The 15,889-nt window shown below is 38.3% G+C and overlaps 1 protein-coding gene across 1 annotated transcript; it reads right to left on the reverse strand.

Annotated features, from left to right (window-relative positions):
• Positions 1-526: 526 nt before the first annotated feature.
• On the reverse strand, positions 527-15,018 carry LEMD3 (LEM domain containing 3; the record flags this gene model as incomplete). Its single annotated transcript, XM_010185547.1, has 7 exons — positions 527-876; positions 1,112-1,190; positions 1,374-1,479; positions 5,362-5,443; positions 13,419-13,597; positions 13,819-13,921; positions 14,895-15,018. Coding segments are annotated over 7 exons (837 nt in total), but the record flags the coding sequence as incomplete, so codon positions are not given.
• Positions 15,019-15,889: the final 871 nt, after the last annotated feature.

A 15,889-nucleotide genomic window follows, 5' to 3' on the forward strand; every position in this document is an offset into this window, starting at 1 on the left:
GGTACAGCCAAAACCATATAAAACATTAGGTTTTGAATAAAATAGGAAGCTTATTCACTGCTTCGATGCAGACATCCTCACAGAACACAACCATTTTTGCCACCACCAGCATTTACATTTATATACAAACCCTAGTACATCCGCATTCAGTTTGTTTTCCCTCACACTTATATGCAACCACTAATGCCAGATTAACTTTCCCCATACCCTAGCTGCAGAAAAAGATTCTTATACAGCAACAAAAAACTAATATCGACTGAAAAAGAATTGGTTTTGTTTAACTTATTCACCATCAGGAACTGTAGGTTGGTTGTTACAAAATACCCACAAGATTATTTCACAGGAAACTATGGAAATACAGGAAGTCTTCTTTTCTCCATGCTTTTGTATTATCAAAAACAATTCTTGGTGCAAAATTACAGTCACCACATCTGAAAATGTATAATGAAGTCGGTATTCCTCATGCAAAACTTAAATGCATTGGTTTACTATAGTCCCGGAAAACTTCCTGAAGCAATTCTTTTTCTTTTTTGTCAGCTCAGTACTACTGCCTCGTTGCTAAGTCCCTTTGGAAACAAGATTTCTGGAACGTTCAAACTTTTATTTAATTCATTAAAGTATTACATACAAAAAGCACTAAAAAAGGAAGACGGCAGCCAAACAGGAAAACTCCTGTTGCAAGTAACAGTCCTAGCAGTTGTAGAAAGTCTTCTCAGGAGCTTCCCTGAGAATTAGTTGTGCCTGTCCGAAGACGCAGGTGTGACATAGAGTTCATGTGTTTGTTTGATGGCTTCAGTGGAGCGTTACAGGTAAGCGCCTGGGGAAAACGATGATGATACCGGTCTAGCCGCAGGTATTTTACCGTTACCAGCTTTCCTATGAGGCAAGGAAACAGGAAAAGAGAAACCTTCTGGTTCAATATTCTTGCATTTTGCTGCAGGACATACTACACACAGACATGTCTTACACTGCAAGTAGTTTACCAGGTGATACAGCGTTTGTTACAGCTCAATACTTCAGACACAAAACCCTTCACCATTTAAAAGAACACCAACTGCATCCAACTCCCATCATTTCTACCCATGTTCTGCCATAAACCCCCATTCCTTACCATCAAACCAAGAGCCATGCAATGCCTTGAAAGCCTTTCCAGCATACTCTGGAGAGAGACACTTGACATAGACACAACCCTGTATTAAAGAAAGAGAGGTTTGGGGTTGGTTGGTTGTTGGTTTTTTGTTTGTTTGCTTTTGTTTGGCTTTTTTGTTTTGGTTTGGGTTTTGGTTTTTTGTTGGTTTTTTGTGTTGGTTTTTTTTTAAATCCAACAGACAAGGATAAACAAAGCATTAAGATATTACTGGAAAGACACTCACCTCACGCGAATTTTTGTCAACAGCAATATGAACAATTCCATCATTATCACTGCATTTCTCCAAGATTGCTTCTTGAATTGCTAAATGCCAGTGATCACCTATTTCCCTGTGCAAACAATGGAAGATTTAATTAAGCACATCATTTAAAAAACATTCACAACAATCTCATCCTTCCCCACTGAATAGGGTTTCTTTGCAACTTGACTGCATTTTCTGTGAAGTGCCTTTGGGACAGACTTAGTACATTAGCTACTGAATATTCAGTAAACCGCATCCTACGGTCCACTTTAGAAAAAAAATTCAACCCTAAGAATCAAATCAGAATAATCTGGTTTTGGGGGAAGAGGGGAATTATCCTCCTCTTCTAGCAGCCTGCCATCACCTTCCTGTCTGAAGCTGCAAGCAGTCATAAACTCATCTTCCCATAGCTGCTGGCCACTGTTGCAAGGCAAAGGGCACTCGAGGCTGTTCCTACTGCACCAGCAGAAGAGTAGAAGATGATGGCGTAAAGTTCTCTGCCCCTTTACTGCATCACCTCTACCAGCACTCACAGAAGCAGCATTACGTGCCAGGCTCCAGCAAGCTGAAGGAGTTTTGTAGCTATTCAGACAAGTGTTCATCACTGAAATAGCTATTCACTATCCCAAATGAAGCATCAAATTGCATTCGTCCCATAGCCCACTGATAGAACATGCCAATCTAGATCCACAAATAAATGTTATTGAAATCAGATTCCATTTTTGGGTGGCTTTCACAAAAAAAAATATTTCAACATTACAATTTTAACAGTCTTAATACACATTTAAGCCTGCTTGAATAGTCTTTACACAAAAAACAATGACCCTACTCTTTCAGTAATACTATCAAGAGCTTTGCGTAGTTCTAAAGAGTTTTCTCTACATAAGGCCCAAACTCTTGAAATATTTGATCTACCTATTCACGGAAAAAAACAAACAAACAAACCAAACAAACAAAAAAAACCCAAAAAAAAACACCAAAAAAAACCATGGTGGGGGTTAAAGCATACACAGAGAAGTTAACTGGTTAGGCATGTTACTTAAGTCTGTCAATCTGGACACTAAGACAACACTTGAGAGACTCCAGCGACAAGGAATGCCAGATTTGACTGTCATTTGAGCTGGACTGGTTAGAGGATCAGACCTGCCAGCTGATGCCCCTTACACAGGCAGATCATATATGAACAAGCAGGCAGAAGTGGGAGAGGGACACAAGGGTACAAAGATCCAAATGAAGTTCCTACTGGGAGAGAAACTTTCCAGTGGAAGACACCTACAATTGAAAACCCTGTGAAAGTTTGGAAAAAATGCACCCTGCTCACATTGGAAGAAAAAGAAAAGTTTTATTTTTACTAGATAGATCGAAATGAAGGAAATACACAAGTCTGTTTCTCCTTCTCAAACAGCATGAACAACAGTATTTTCTAAATAATACGCTGTGCTCAGGATGTTTGGGGAAAAAAGGAATTCCAAGTTGCAAAAGCCATGACCTTTAAAGGTCCCTTCCAACCCAAACTATTCTATAATTCTATGAAATCTTAACATTGGTACATTCATTCCCAGCCCAGGTCTCAAGGCCAGATTTTCTGGAGAAGCATGCTGTCACCAGCAGAAAGCCAGCTACCAGAAGAAGAGACTATATTGTTGCAAGTAGGTCTGCTGCTGTGGTCTTCACAATGTCTAGGTAAGTTTGCTGACTTCTGCCAGTAGAAAGATGATTATTTACTTTGTTAGCACTGATAAATACAAATTAACTGGTATATTCCCCAGATGACTCTCAGGTCAAGAGAAAAAGACCTCTGTTATGGATGGTTGCTGTTACCAGCTTCTGGCCTACTGCTGAAAAGTACTCAAGTCATTTATCATTAGTATACAATAGCTTGATTTAAAGACCAGCTGAAAACTCTTTTTTTAAACATACCTCGTAACACACATGTCAAAACACTATTTGCCAATCTAATCACATACATTGCTACATTCTGTGTTTCAGGTGGTCAGTGAAGGCATTCATCCCTTTCAGATACCGGGCAAGAAGATAAACCACCTCTCTCTTTTGACACAAACAGTTGAATAAAGGAGTTTATTTATTTATTTATTAATTAAGATTATTCCAGGAGTGTAATAAAAAGTACTTCCTTAAGCAGCAGTCCTCTGCAAGGCAACTGATGGAAGAGGAATAGACTGGGGAGTGCAATACAGAATTGGATGCACTATCCCATAAAGACTAGAATCCAGCAGTTCAATAATGGAGCTAGGTCAGCTTCCGAAAGAAAAGGTCTAAATATGTGAATGTACTAGAAGTTGCACTGTTTAAACAGCTGACTGAACATAGACACTAAAAAGAAGTGTCAAAAGAGAATAACTCTTAGTCCATAAATGCCTGTTTGTTTGGTTTTTTTTAAATGCACTGCCAGGCATAGATTGGGTCAGTACTGAAAAACACTGAAGTTTACGGCAAAGACACAGCCTATCAAAGGGAGAATGTTCTGACAAAAATAGCATTTCAGTTACTAGTTCCATTAACAGCAGACATTTTGAACAGCTAACACTTCGAAACAAGAAAGTAACCAACACAGCCCACCAACAAATACTACAGTGAAACTTCAGGAATGGCTTTATTCCAGTACTACTCAGACCAACCAATATAGCTCATGCAGTCCCCTTTGTAGCAAGGACAATTCAGACATTGGTCTCGCCCAAAATTCTCAGCAAATCTCAACTTTTATTTCATTCTCTTACAGAAAGATCAGTTTACCTCAAGAACAGTGCCTAAAATTTCAGTCTTGCTCACCCTACTGCAAGCTGAAAGTTACAAAAGAACCCACAGCTGGGGTCTCTGCCCACAGCGGTCATGAAGTCTTAAAACCATTGAGGAAAACAGTTTTTAGAATACTTCCCCATGCTAGGGTTAACACTGTCCTCAGCTAAATTAGCTAACAACTTTCCAAGTAATAAGGCAAGGAACTAAAATAATTAAGTGTACCTAGAAACAGAAATTAAGTAGAGCTGAAGAAATATATCCAAAGTTTGCAATCACTGGTGTCCATACTCCAGTGTCCCCTCCTACCCCCTGTTATTCCCTATTCTAATCAATAGCTTTTACTTTCCACTCAACTTCTCATATTCTTCAGTTCCAATTAGCATCTCACTTTTACTCTGTGAGGCAGCATAGCATCTTCATTTTTCCCTTCTATTATAACAATAAGGATTAAATTACTTCAGAGGAGTTATCAGAGTCCCCGTATCTCTCTGCACTGGGACAAAACCAGGCTTCCAAGATTAGAAAGAATCAGCTGGCATAACCTGTGTGTTAGTCCCCACCTCCTAACGTGATTTAGTCCACAGCCACTGATAATACTAACAGGATGGTGGATGAAGCTTTAGAAGACTAAAAAAATAATTACTCTTCTTTAACTCTTGGCACAATGAGACAAGGCTTGTAACTTATACATACACAGTACATACTTTAGAATTATATCTGAGCATCAGAAGCCAGCATTCTTCACTAATTTGTTTAAAACCTTCCCACTACAAAAATCAATTTGCTTCAAAATTAGGCAAATTAAATGCAAACTTTGAAGCTCTATAAGAGTTCAAATACTCCAGAACACTTAACAATACTTCAGAAGCTTAGAGTCTGTCTTTAGGACACAGGAGTCTCCCCTGTCAGCTGACAAACATTTACAAAATTAATTAATGGAGAAAGGTCAGTCACTGCTCCAAGTGGTTTGACTAAATGCCACACTCTTCAAGAAGTGACCCAAAGCAAGACAATGACGGACAGAAGACAGACAGGAAGATTATTTATGTCTTCTCACAGATGTTAAGTGGAAGATTTTTATTTTGTACAACCCATTTGTTTCTTTTATTAAGGTATTCATGTTTACTCACTTCTTCCAAACCCCCTTCAAGGAAACAAATTGGCCCTTACAAAAGAATACAGAAATACAGAGATAACTGGTTTTACTTACATAACTGGATCAAACATATTGCGAATCTTTAGGCATGGTGTCAAGCTGTTTGGTGGCGAGTTTCTTCTATCTAGATGAAATGCTACAAAGAAAAAGTAAATTTAATCGTATTTATTGACGGGCACAATACCATCTAGTTAATAAGTGTCAACTTTATACATTAATACCTTTCTGGTTTTACTCAAAAGCATACTTTCTTTTATATATGAAAAAGCTTCAAGCAAATTAAGTTCCCAGGAGTCTTCTACTGCACTGAAGAAAATGTACCATACTTAACTGAATTTTTTAGATTTAAAACTTCTACATTTAAAAAGATAATGCACTTTCTTCTATCCCAGCCACAATAGATGGAAGGAATTCAGGATATTTTAAAAAATACTATATAGTTGAAGAGAAAGTATTTGCATTACATCTTCATGGAAAGACAGATAACATCTGGATCAAATTTTTGGAACTGCAGGTTAACCATTCAGTTTTAACCGCCCAATGAATTTTCATTTCTTCCACTTTTGGGGCAATTTACTACCCATCTGACTAAGAAATAGGGAGATCCTCAGCTGGATGTTGTGTTGCATCTGTATTGCAAGTAACAACTGTGAAGGAGCACTCTACAAGGATGGAGCATTTGTAACCCCAGATGCTCTAAACACATCATCAGAAGCTTTCAAAAATCCAAGATGAAACACACCAGAGGAGAAGATAGATGTAAGAAAAAATGGAAATTCAAAATAACAGAGTACCTTTTTCAAAGCTGAACAATGCCATGAAATACATTCTGAGGATCTAAAAGAAATACTAACTTCTCTAAAGTTCACGAGTTCTGCTTGTAGGAGTTGCAACAGAAGACTGCACCATGAGAAAAGGAATGAAGGAGCCCTTCAGATTCAGATACGGCAGTTTCATGACTTGAGAAGGGCCAACAAAGCAGCAACAGAAAAGAAGGGGATAACCTGAAAAAAACAACTTGCAAGGCTGGAAGGAAGTTTTACTTTGAAGACTTGACATGAGTAGATTCAAGAGTTTGAACATAAGATCAAAAACCCGAACAAGACAAAATGATGTTCCAAGCTGATGCTAATGCTTCTCCTTTGCAACCCCTACTTTGGAAAAGTTTGACAGATTCAAGATGTTACATTCCAAGTGTTTGAAGCCACAGTTTTGGGCAGATGATGCTCCATGTCCTGACCTCTCAAAAGAAACTCTTGCAACTATATCCAAAATGCATGAACACTGCTACTCTTCTGTATATCACCAAAACAAAAACCCTGTCATGCAGAAGAAATTCAGTCCTGTTGAAGACACTGCACATGAAAGACAAGCACTAACCAAGAGAATATTCACTGCCTGCAGGTATGGCATAGATAAACTTGCTCCTTATGAAAATTCATGAGGCAAAAAAAATACCATTAACAACTAAAAATAATAAAAGGTGGCCTGCAAATTTAATATGGAACCTAGTGTAAGTTCCCCAAATAACTAAAAACGTTATTAGAATATATACACACAGTCCAAGTCACCAACACCTGTAACAATTGTCTGTTTGTTTTTTTCCTCCCCTGGGAATAGATTTCTAAATACACTGGTGACACTGCATCTCTCTCTGAGCTGCCTATAGTTCAAGGACAAGTCCTTTTTCAATAGCACATGGTTTTGTAAAGTTTTTTGCCCTTTATTAAAAATTATACATAGGGTACACAAAAACTTTACAGAACTAAGCAACATTGAAAAATGAAAGGGCTTACCTTACCCATGGAGGTTGGCTCCAGCAGATCAGGAGAGGAAGTGTGAAATGTCACCAGCATTTTGTACACTGGGGCACCACACCATACTGGAGATGGTGATCTGGGGTGGCCTAGTCATGGACTTGGACCTGAAAAGGCGTGGGGTTGAAGAAATTACGTGCCGATTGTTCATAGCTAGGTTTATTCAGCACGTGGTTTTCATCCAAGGATAAAGAATGGCGAGGTTATTTGCAGAGACCCTAGGCCCAAAGGATCAAAATTTCTGCAATGGCCTCCAAAAAAACCCCATCCTGCTGTTTAAGGCAGCAGCTACACCGCTGAGCCATGCAAAAGTCACTAAACGGGGAATTCACATTTGAGTGTAGATACTTATAAAAACCAAGCTTTGCCTCCTCCAATTTCTAATAACCTTGATGTCCTTTTGATTGGGATAGCTCAGGTGCTTGCAGAGATTACTCCAGCCAGAGCACACCACCAGCACAAAACTAATCTGCTACCAACTTAATGTAACATCATCCTCGCAGAGTGAGTGTGCCCAGGGCAGTGCAGCATATGAAAATAAAGATGATTTCTGCTTTTCCTCAAAAATGTTTTAGAGTCATCAGGACAGCTTTGCAACTTAGACAGAGCCTTTTAAGTACAACAAAAAAAATGGCTACAGAAATCAATGAGGTACAAACTTTAGTTAGTTAGTTAGTGCTAGCACAGTAATAAGCATTAAAATGTACACCAAAAGGGGAGTCTAGGGAGGACACAGACAAGTTAAAAATACTGTACCTACTCAGCAAAATTCAAAATACTGTAGTTAACAGTGTCTCTTGAACTTCATTACACATTTATGACAATTAATACTCCCCCTCTCCCAAAAGGGCAATTTTAAGTGACAAACCTGTTCAGATTACAGTACTATTTTACATTGGTGTGGAGAATACAAAATACCCTCCTCACAATACGGGCATACGCAGATGTTCTTGTGGGACATCAGTCTAAGTTATACTATAATTAACTAAGCACCTCAGGTGCCATTTCTCTTCCTAATTAAGTCTCAACAGTTAAGACTTACAAGATGAGGGTTAAAAGGTGGGGATGAAACAGGAAAGCAGAAGCCCAACTTTGTGCAATGTATCACTGATACGATCAGGACTTTCACAAATTCCCCTTGGGGACTAGTGAGCACCTTCAAGAAAAAGAAGCCACTTTCTATTTCAATCATAAGGTACTTTGTTTTATTACCTTAAGTTGAATATGACTGTATCATTTCAGATTCAAAGAACAAACGCAGCTAAAAGTGTGTGCTTTCATATGCTTTGTTATGCTGTGACTGGAATATGGCTACGGTGGAAGAAGTGGCTTGTGGAGTGCTGGCTCTCCCAGCGCAGCCATGATCTTGTCGATGTGATCAACCCAGCGTACGAATAAGGGTCACCTGCAACTTTAAGGAAGAGCTGGACTTGCTAACCGCAAGTAGGCGTACCGTCCATACGTCAGGACACATGGACAGCAACCAATTAGCTGTATGTAATTGCTGCGTGCTTTGCTCGTGACTATCTCGTGACTAAAACTGAGACTATAAAAGCTGTGTAACTCTGCTTAATAAAGGAGAACGACCATACTCATCTTGAGAGTACCTCGTTACTCTGGGAAGTCCTACTCCCACTCCCACAGTGGCTCTTGCACAAACTTCAAAATGAAGGTTTAAGAAACTGCTCTACAGCTTTCTCTCTCTTGAATTACTACTGTATTACTGCTGAAGGGATTCCCCACTATCACCACCATGGGTTATAAGACAGCCCAACAGATCTTTAGATGTGGATTTGAGGCACCTGATAAGGTTGAAATTGTGCATCAAATATAGGTAACCATGCTTCTGAAGAAAAGATTTATTCACATTGAGCCACAGATCACTATCATTTATTAAGTAATAACCCTTCTTATCAAAGACAAGAACAAAAAGAAAATATTTAGTTGAAAACGTTGAATTTATGCACTTTCAAACACAAGGTTCTTCAGCAAACAGGAAAGATACTGAAATCAAGATATTACTGTTATTAGGAGAGGAGAATTTGGTTGACTTGGAGATTAACACAGCTAAGTTCAGCTACAGAAGACCAGCATGAGATGGATACTGCATTTGACAATAAATGCACAGTTTTCTTGCAGTGGTTAAGAACAAAGCTTTTTAACATGGAGAGAGGATTATATTCTCACCAGCTAGGGAGGCCGAGTGACATTCACACAAGGTAACAGGTTATCTTCCATGCTGCAGGATGAAATATCACCCTAGATGTGGTACTTCGGAGAACCTCTTTATCTCATCTCCAGAGCTGTCAAGGAACTTCAGCTATTGCTGTTAGCTACACTGGAGCTCTGCCTACCTATGCTGCAGGTTCCATACTTAAAACGAGTGCTGCAATCTACTGATATCCTAGTACCCACTGACAGGTCAAAAGGCTTTCTTCTTCAGTTGCACCTAACTCTAGATATTGTGCTCTGCTACAGAGCACTACGAGATCTTACATGGTTAAGAAAACTGACCTTTAAATTTATTCAGAAGTTTCAAAACCAAGAATTCATTCTGAGTTTGTTCAGGACCTTAGCAGTCTTGACAAGTATTTAGATTTATGAACTTCTATATTCAAACCTCAAAACTGGGAGACAAAATCCTTTCAGTTGATTTATAGCTCCAAAAATGAAGAAAGCAACACATACATACAGAATTCCTAACATCAAGAAAGAAACAGCTGTGCAAAAAGTACATCACTTATGTAATGGAACTATTTCCAACAGTCATATAAAAACAAGGAATGCAAATCAGAAAGCCTTTGCATGAAAATTGCCTCTGCCTGCTGACTACCAAGATGTACAGAGCCCAAATGACCTATGTCATTTTAGCCACTCCTATTTCCATGCCCTTTTGTAAAGCCAAGGTATGCAATTTCAATTCTTCAAAGATCTTTGCTGAACTACAAACATAATGAGAAAACTAAGAAAACTGCTATTAAATAAAGTGAAACAGGATAGATCTTAACATGTCCTATTCATTAGAAACCACAGAGTCTTAAGTACATACCCTAGGCAACATACAGGTAAAAGCCACAGCTGAGGAATATATTCCATCCATATTCACAATACGCTAACGTAGGTATCAGATGCTCAAATCCAGAAGGTACTTAACAGTAGCTACTACAGTAGCTGTTTTTCTAGGAAGTTTTGGAAACTACTGTTCTGTTGAGAGTCTTGAATGTATAGTCCATGCAGCAAAGCAACACCTGAGCTACCACACACTGAGAAGTCTTCTAGATGAAGGAAAATCCAATCCAATTTCTAATACAGGACAGAATGTTATGGAGAGATTTATACTGTAATCAAATGGGACAAGAAAAGTTAAGAGCAAATGAGTAGTAAATGAGAAATTCCAGAACTGGAGTGTCACCTTTCACAGCCTGTACCAAACAAACTACGCAGAAGATTCAGCTTTATAATATATGTAGTTTGCAGAAACTATGTTCAATTTAAGTGTTTGAAAAAAACAGATCATGACAGTATCACAGAGATGGAACAGAGACAGCAGTTGATGAAACCCACCATTTCTGCACTGCACTGAAAACACTTGCACATCCCTAGTAGATAATGTCCTAGAAAGAAAAGGCTCTGCAACTCTTGCAATAAAGTTACTATTAAAGTTACACATCTTGCTAAAACTTTGAGAAACTGAAATCATGTCATACAGTTGTTACAGCAGAATGCCATGTTACTACTACTGCAGAAACTCACATCTGCAGTAGTATTTACATGGTATTTCTTAAAAGAAAAGCAGCCCTCATTTCCAATGAATGATTTAAAACGAGAAATGGAATGCTAGAACCAGTAGCTTAACTTTGAGAAGTACACAATGATATCTCAACATAACGTTTAACATAGACAAGCAAGAAATGTGTCTCAAGACTACTAAGACTCTCATCAGATGACATGCCAAGTGTCTGTAAATGTCTCAAAGTACTTGACTTTGCAAGTGGACAGAGAGAATGGTTTGTTTCTGCTTTGAACTTAAAGAAATGCAAAATTTGAGACTCAAGGGCTGAAAGCACATGTAGAACTTAAGAAAACATGCAAGTGGTCTGGGACAAAACCAGAATGTTTGCAGTGCCTTTACTGGGGTGATCAAGCCTGCTACAGTGTAACTGTTCCAGGCCACAAAGAAGCTCTTTCTGCCTGTCTTTGGAAAGGAAGTAATCACATTGGAAGGAGCTACTTTAAACTGTACCCTCTTTTATAGGAAACAATAAAAGCATTGTTCCTTAGAAATAAAAATGTATACCAGTAAAAAGCAAACGAAGGAAGCCTGTTACTATTTGTGTTAGTTAAACCAAGACCAAAATTACCATACTCCAGAATAACATAGGAGAGAGTGCAGCTCCTTGCCAGTGAGAATTTTTGTTTTGTTTAAGCGGGACTTGGAAGGTCACAAAGTCTGTTTGTTTTTTAACTAGGCTTTTTTCAGCATCTAGTTCAATGCCACAGAAGTAATGCACGATACAACTTTGATAACATCCAATTCAAATGGTTGAACTAAAAGCTGGAGAAGCAACCACTTCCTCTTCCCTCACCATCAAAATAAGCCAATGAGTTTATAAACCAGGATTCTGCACAGCGTTTATTTCAGTCCGACTAGAGAGATAATACAGCATTACAGAAGAACACAAGGCAAGACAGACTCTTTAGAAGTGCCACAACATCTAAACAACTGGCAATTGAGATTTCAATTTAAACATTTACCTTCACAGAAGTGGCCATTCTGCAACCCAGAATTCAAGTCATAGCTTCAATTTTTAATTGACAAAAAAAACCCCAACTCCATATCCCAAAAACTGAAGCTTAACATGAAGAAAGGAAGAAAATAACTAAGGAAAGATGACCACTGCAGACAGACAACTGCAAATCCACTGGATTCTTACTACTTGGGTCTACTATAAAGCTGAAAAGTGACAGAAGACCACTGCAAAATCCATGTATGACAACAGCCTCCTCTATTAAAGCAAATGCTTTGCTGCACCAGAGCTTGAAATACAAATGCACATTGTAGAAAATCATTCCTGAGAGAATGAAAACACTACTAGGAGGTGCTTAAAATCTCCATTCTGCTGATTGAGGAGTCTTTTGTCTCCAAGTTTTCCTTCAAAAATAAACACCTCTTCCTCCAACCTCTTAGGTACCCGACTGATAATGTAACAGCAGAAAACTCAAGCCTACAAACTCTGATTTACCTGCTGTCAGATACAACCAGTTACATTACTTCCAATAAGCATAAGGCGTGTCAGAATTTGACCAACTAGAGAGTTTTGGTTTGGTTTGTTTTTGTTGGTTTTTTTTTAAGTTTATGAAAAGAAACAAGCGATTCATTATAGCTACATGCCCCTCTGCTGTACTTCTGCAGTAGCTATTACAGAAAAGCTCATTTTGCTTGAAAAACAAGCAGACAAGGGAATCATAGAACCATTACGTCTGGAAAAAAACCTTTAAGTCATCAAGTTCAACCGTTAGCTAACTCTACCACAGCCACTTCTAAACCACATCCCCGAGCACCATATCTAGACAGCTTTGAAATACATCCAAGGATGGAGATTCAACCACTTCTCTTGGCAGCCTCTTCCAGTCTTTGCTAACTCTTTCAGTGCAGAAGTTTTTCCTAATGTCTAACCTAACCTTCCCCTGGTATAACTTGACGCCATTTCCTCTTGTCCTATCAGTTGTTACTTGGCGGGTGTCAGGAGGAAGGAGCCAAGCTCTTCTCAGTGACAGCCAATGACAGGACAAGGGGCAATGGGAGCAAGCTGGAGCATAGGTGGTTCAACATGAAGATAAGGAAAAGCTTTTTTACTGTGAGGGTGACAGAGCACTGGACCAGGCTACCCAGAGAGGTTGTGGCATCTCCTTCTCTGGAGACATTCGAAACCCGCCTGGACATGTTCCTGCGTGACCTACTCTAGGGTATCCTGCTCTGGCAGGGGGGTTGGACTGGATGATCTTTCGAGGTCCCTTCAAACTCCTAATATTCTGATTATGAGAAGAGACCCACAGCCACCTCTCTACAACCTCTTTTCAGGTAGTTGTAGAGAGCGATAAGGTCATAAGAACGCACAGAAAAAGTAAGGCTATTGAACAAGAAGAGAGAGAAATAGCACTGACAGTTCATAATAATACATAAAGGTGTGAGACAAAACAAGTCTTTCACATTCAAGCAACAAAATACCATTGAGAAGTTAGATGCAGAAATTAGAACAGTCACATTTGCAAAATATAACTGAAATTAAATACCTTGGCCTTGCCACACTTTCGATGGTATTACTAAAATTTTGTCACATGCTGCAGAAGGTTGCATCCATTTCCAAACCAAGAACTCTGCACCACCTATTCTTCGTGTCTCTGTGCGAACTCTAGATTCATTTGCCGCAAGAAAGTCAACTGCTCTACTCCAGACTTTCCTCATTTTCCTCCTTAAAAACAGAAACAAGAATTACAAAGTTAGCATTGTAACAGCCCGCATAGCTGACATTCACCACTAAGAGAAATCCAATGCTCTCTTTTTCCTCTTTGTGTAAGAATCTCCAAAATATTACACTATGCAACCTACTGAATTTCACTTAATTGACCAATTTATTATTATTGTCTTCCCTCTCTTACACAAGGAAATTCAATACTTCTCACGAGAACATACCTGTCCTGAGGTGGTATTAGAGAATCACGCACGTGTAAAATAGGCATGTAAGGCTGCAAGTCTTTATTTTCAGAACACGCCTCGCTGTGACTTCTTAGAACATCTGAGGACATCGTAAGAAAACATGGTAACTACATAGATCATGCAAACATTAAGAAAAATATCAATCCTGGCAATGAACAGCTACCCTGAAGACCCCTCCTAATTTCAGTAATTAAGGTGATTTTGGCCTTTTGAAGCCTTTTCCTCCTAATCATGCTGAAGGCAAGTCAAGAAAACTAACCACATACGGTGCGCCTTCAAGTACCCTAAATAACTCTGAGTAAAGGAAGAAAGATCTTGCAGTTACTCATGATTGTTGCTTTTAACTGTTAGCAAAGACACACACCTTTGAAAATAAAGTGCTTTCTCCCCACCCCAACAAAACTTGATTAGCAAACATAAGAGAGAGGAAAATTGTAAAAACAGGAAAATAGCTCCGATCTGTCTGCCATCTTTTTATTTACGATCATTCCCATAGGTGAAAGTATTAAGACCATTTTAACTAAAAATACAGCCCAAAACAGAACTTAAAAAAACTACAAACTACTAAAAATATTGTGGCTTCAATTAGAAAGCAGATTTTCAGAACTCAATTATTCTAGTAACATAATTTCTGCTTAAAGTGACTAATGAAAAAAAAGCCTCTTTTTCTACTAAAAGCCATTAAGGATCGAATTGAGAGGTAATGCACATTTTAGGAGTAGATATTTTAGCTAAACATGTCACCATGCTTCTAGTCAAACATCACATTTGTATTTGTTTTCAAAAGTAAAATAAAATACCACCATTTCAATGGGAATTTATTATAGCCACATTGATGTAATTCACAAATTACAATCTTTACACCAAAAGCTTTATGTTTAAAGGATGACTAAAAAAATACAAAACAAAAAAAACCCCACATGAACCATACATTTGACCGAAAATATTAACAGCATGATGACTACAACTAAACAGGAAGAAAAAAATAACTGAGTTTAGAAGCTTGCACAGAGCTAAGACAGATACATCAGATGTGACTCAAGAAGGCATACCTATGATTTTTACCACCATATCATACATTTGCCTCGTTTCTTCTTCCTCTTTTGCCCAACGGTATTTCATGTAGTGCAAGACTCCCCAAACCATTGCTATACCTGCATTAAGAAGTATAATAATCTTTAAACAGTGTTAGAACATCAGTTATTTAACAAAGTTTACAGCACATACTTCAGAAGCTGGTTGAACTAGCTAACAATTTGAAGTACTTTAAATTTCAAAGCTAGTGAAATACGCTGTACTCACTGTCAATTTTCCGTATTTTACTAACACAGCAGCATTAACTCTTAAACTTTGAAGAGCAGTTACCTTTAGAAAAACATTTGTTTTAACAATAGCCTGGTATCCCATGACAGTGGTTTGAAATCTGACCCATTTGTGAAGAACAATAGTAAAACAATTACACTGGAAAAATTCAGTCTTATAAAAAGTCACATAAACCAACAATTCAGAATACGTAAAGATTTCAGAATGCACCATATTCACTAATTCATAGACAAGTCACATGCTTTAAATATACCAGTAAAAACTAATTCAACTGGACTGTTTCAGTTTAGCTACAGATTTGTATTTCTTGCAACAAAGTAGTGCAGGCTGTTTTTCTATTACTTTAAAGATTATTCCCAAAACAGACAACATAGTTAGGGGGGCCAGCAGTGTAAACTGAAAATAAAACCTTATTCCTTCTATCTCGGGCTGAGGGTGCCACTACACCTGTGACCTCTTAACAATAAGAGCAAAACAAAACAACACACACACTAATTATAGCTACAAAGTTTGTTTTGTATATCAGTGATCACAGGGCAATGTTAACTGATATAGCAAAGAGACCGAGGGACACAATTTCAAGCCAAAATGAGTGTTAGTTAACGACAACATATCTAACATTTATACAGCAGTTTATTTTGAAAAGCTGCTTCTTATTAACCTGCATTACAGATGAGAAAGTTGAGCGTTGCAACTTGACTGGAATGTGGTCATGGATGGCTAT

This window comes from Mesitornis unicolor, unplaced genomic scaffold (genome assembly GCF_000695765.1).
Source record: "Mesitornis unicolor isolate BGI_N332 unplaced genomic scaffold, ASM69576v1 scaffold18995, whole genome shotgun sequence".
NCBI lineage: Eukaryota > Metazoa > Chordata > Aves > Mesitornithiformes > Mesitornithidae > Mesitornis > Mesitornis unicolor.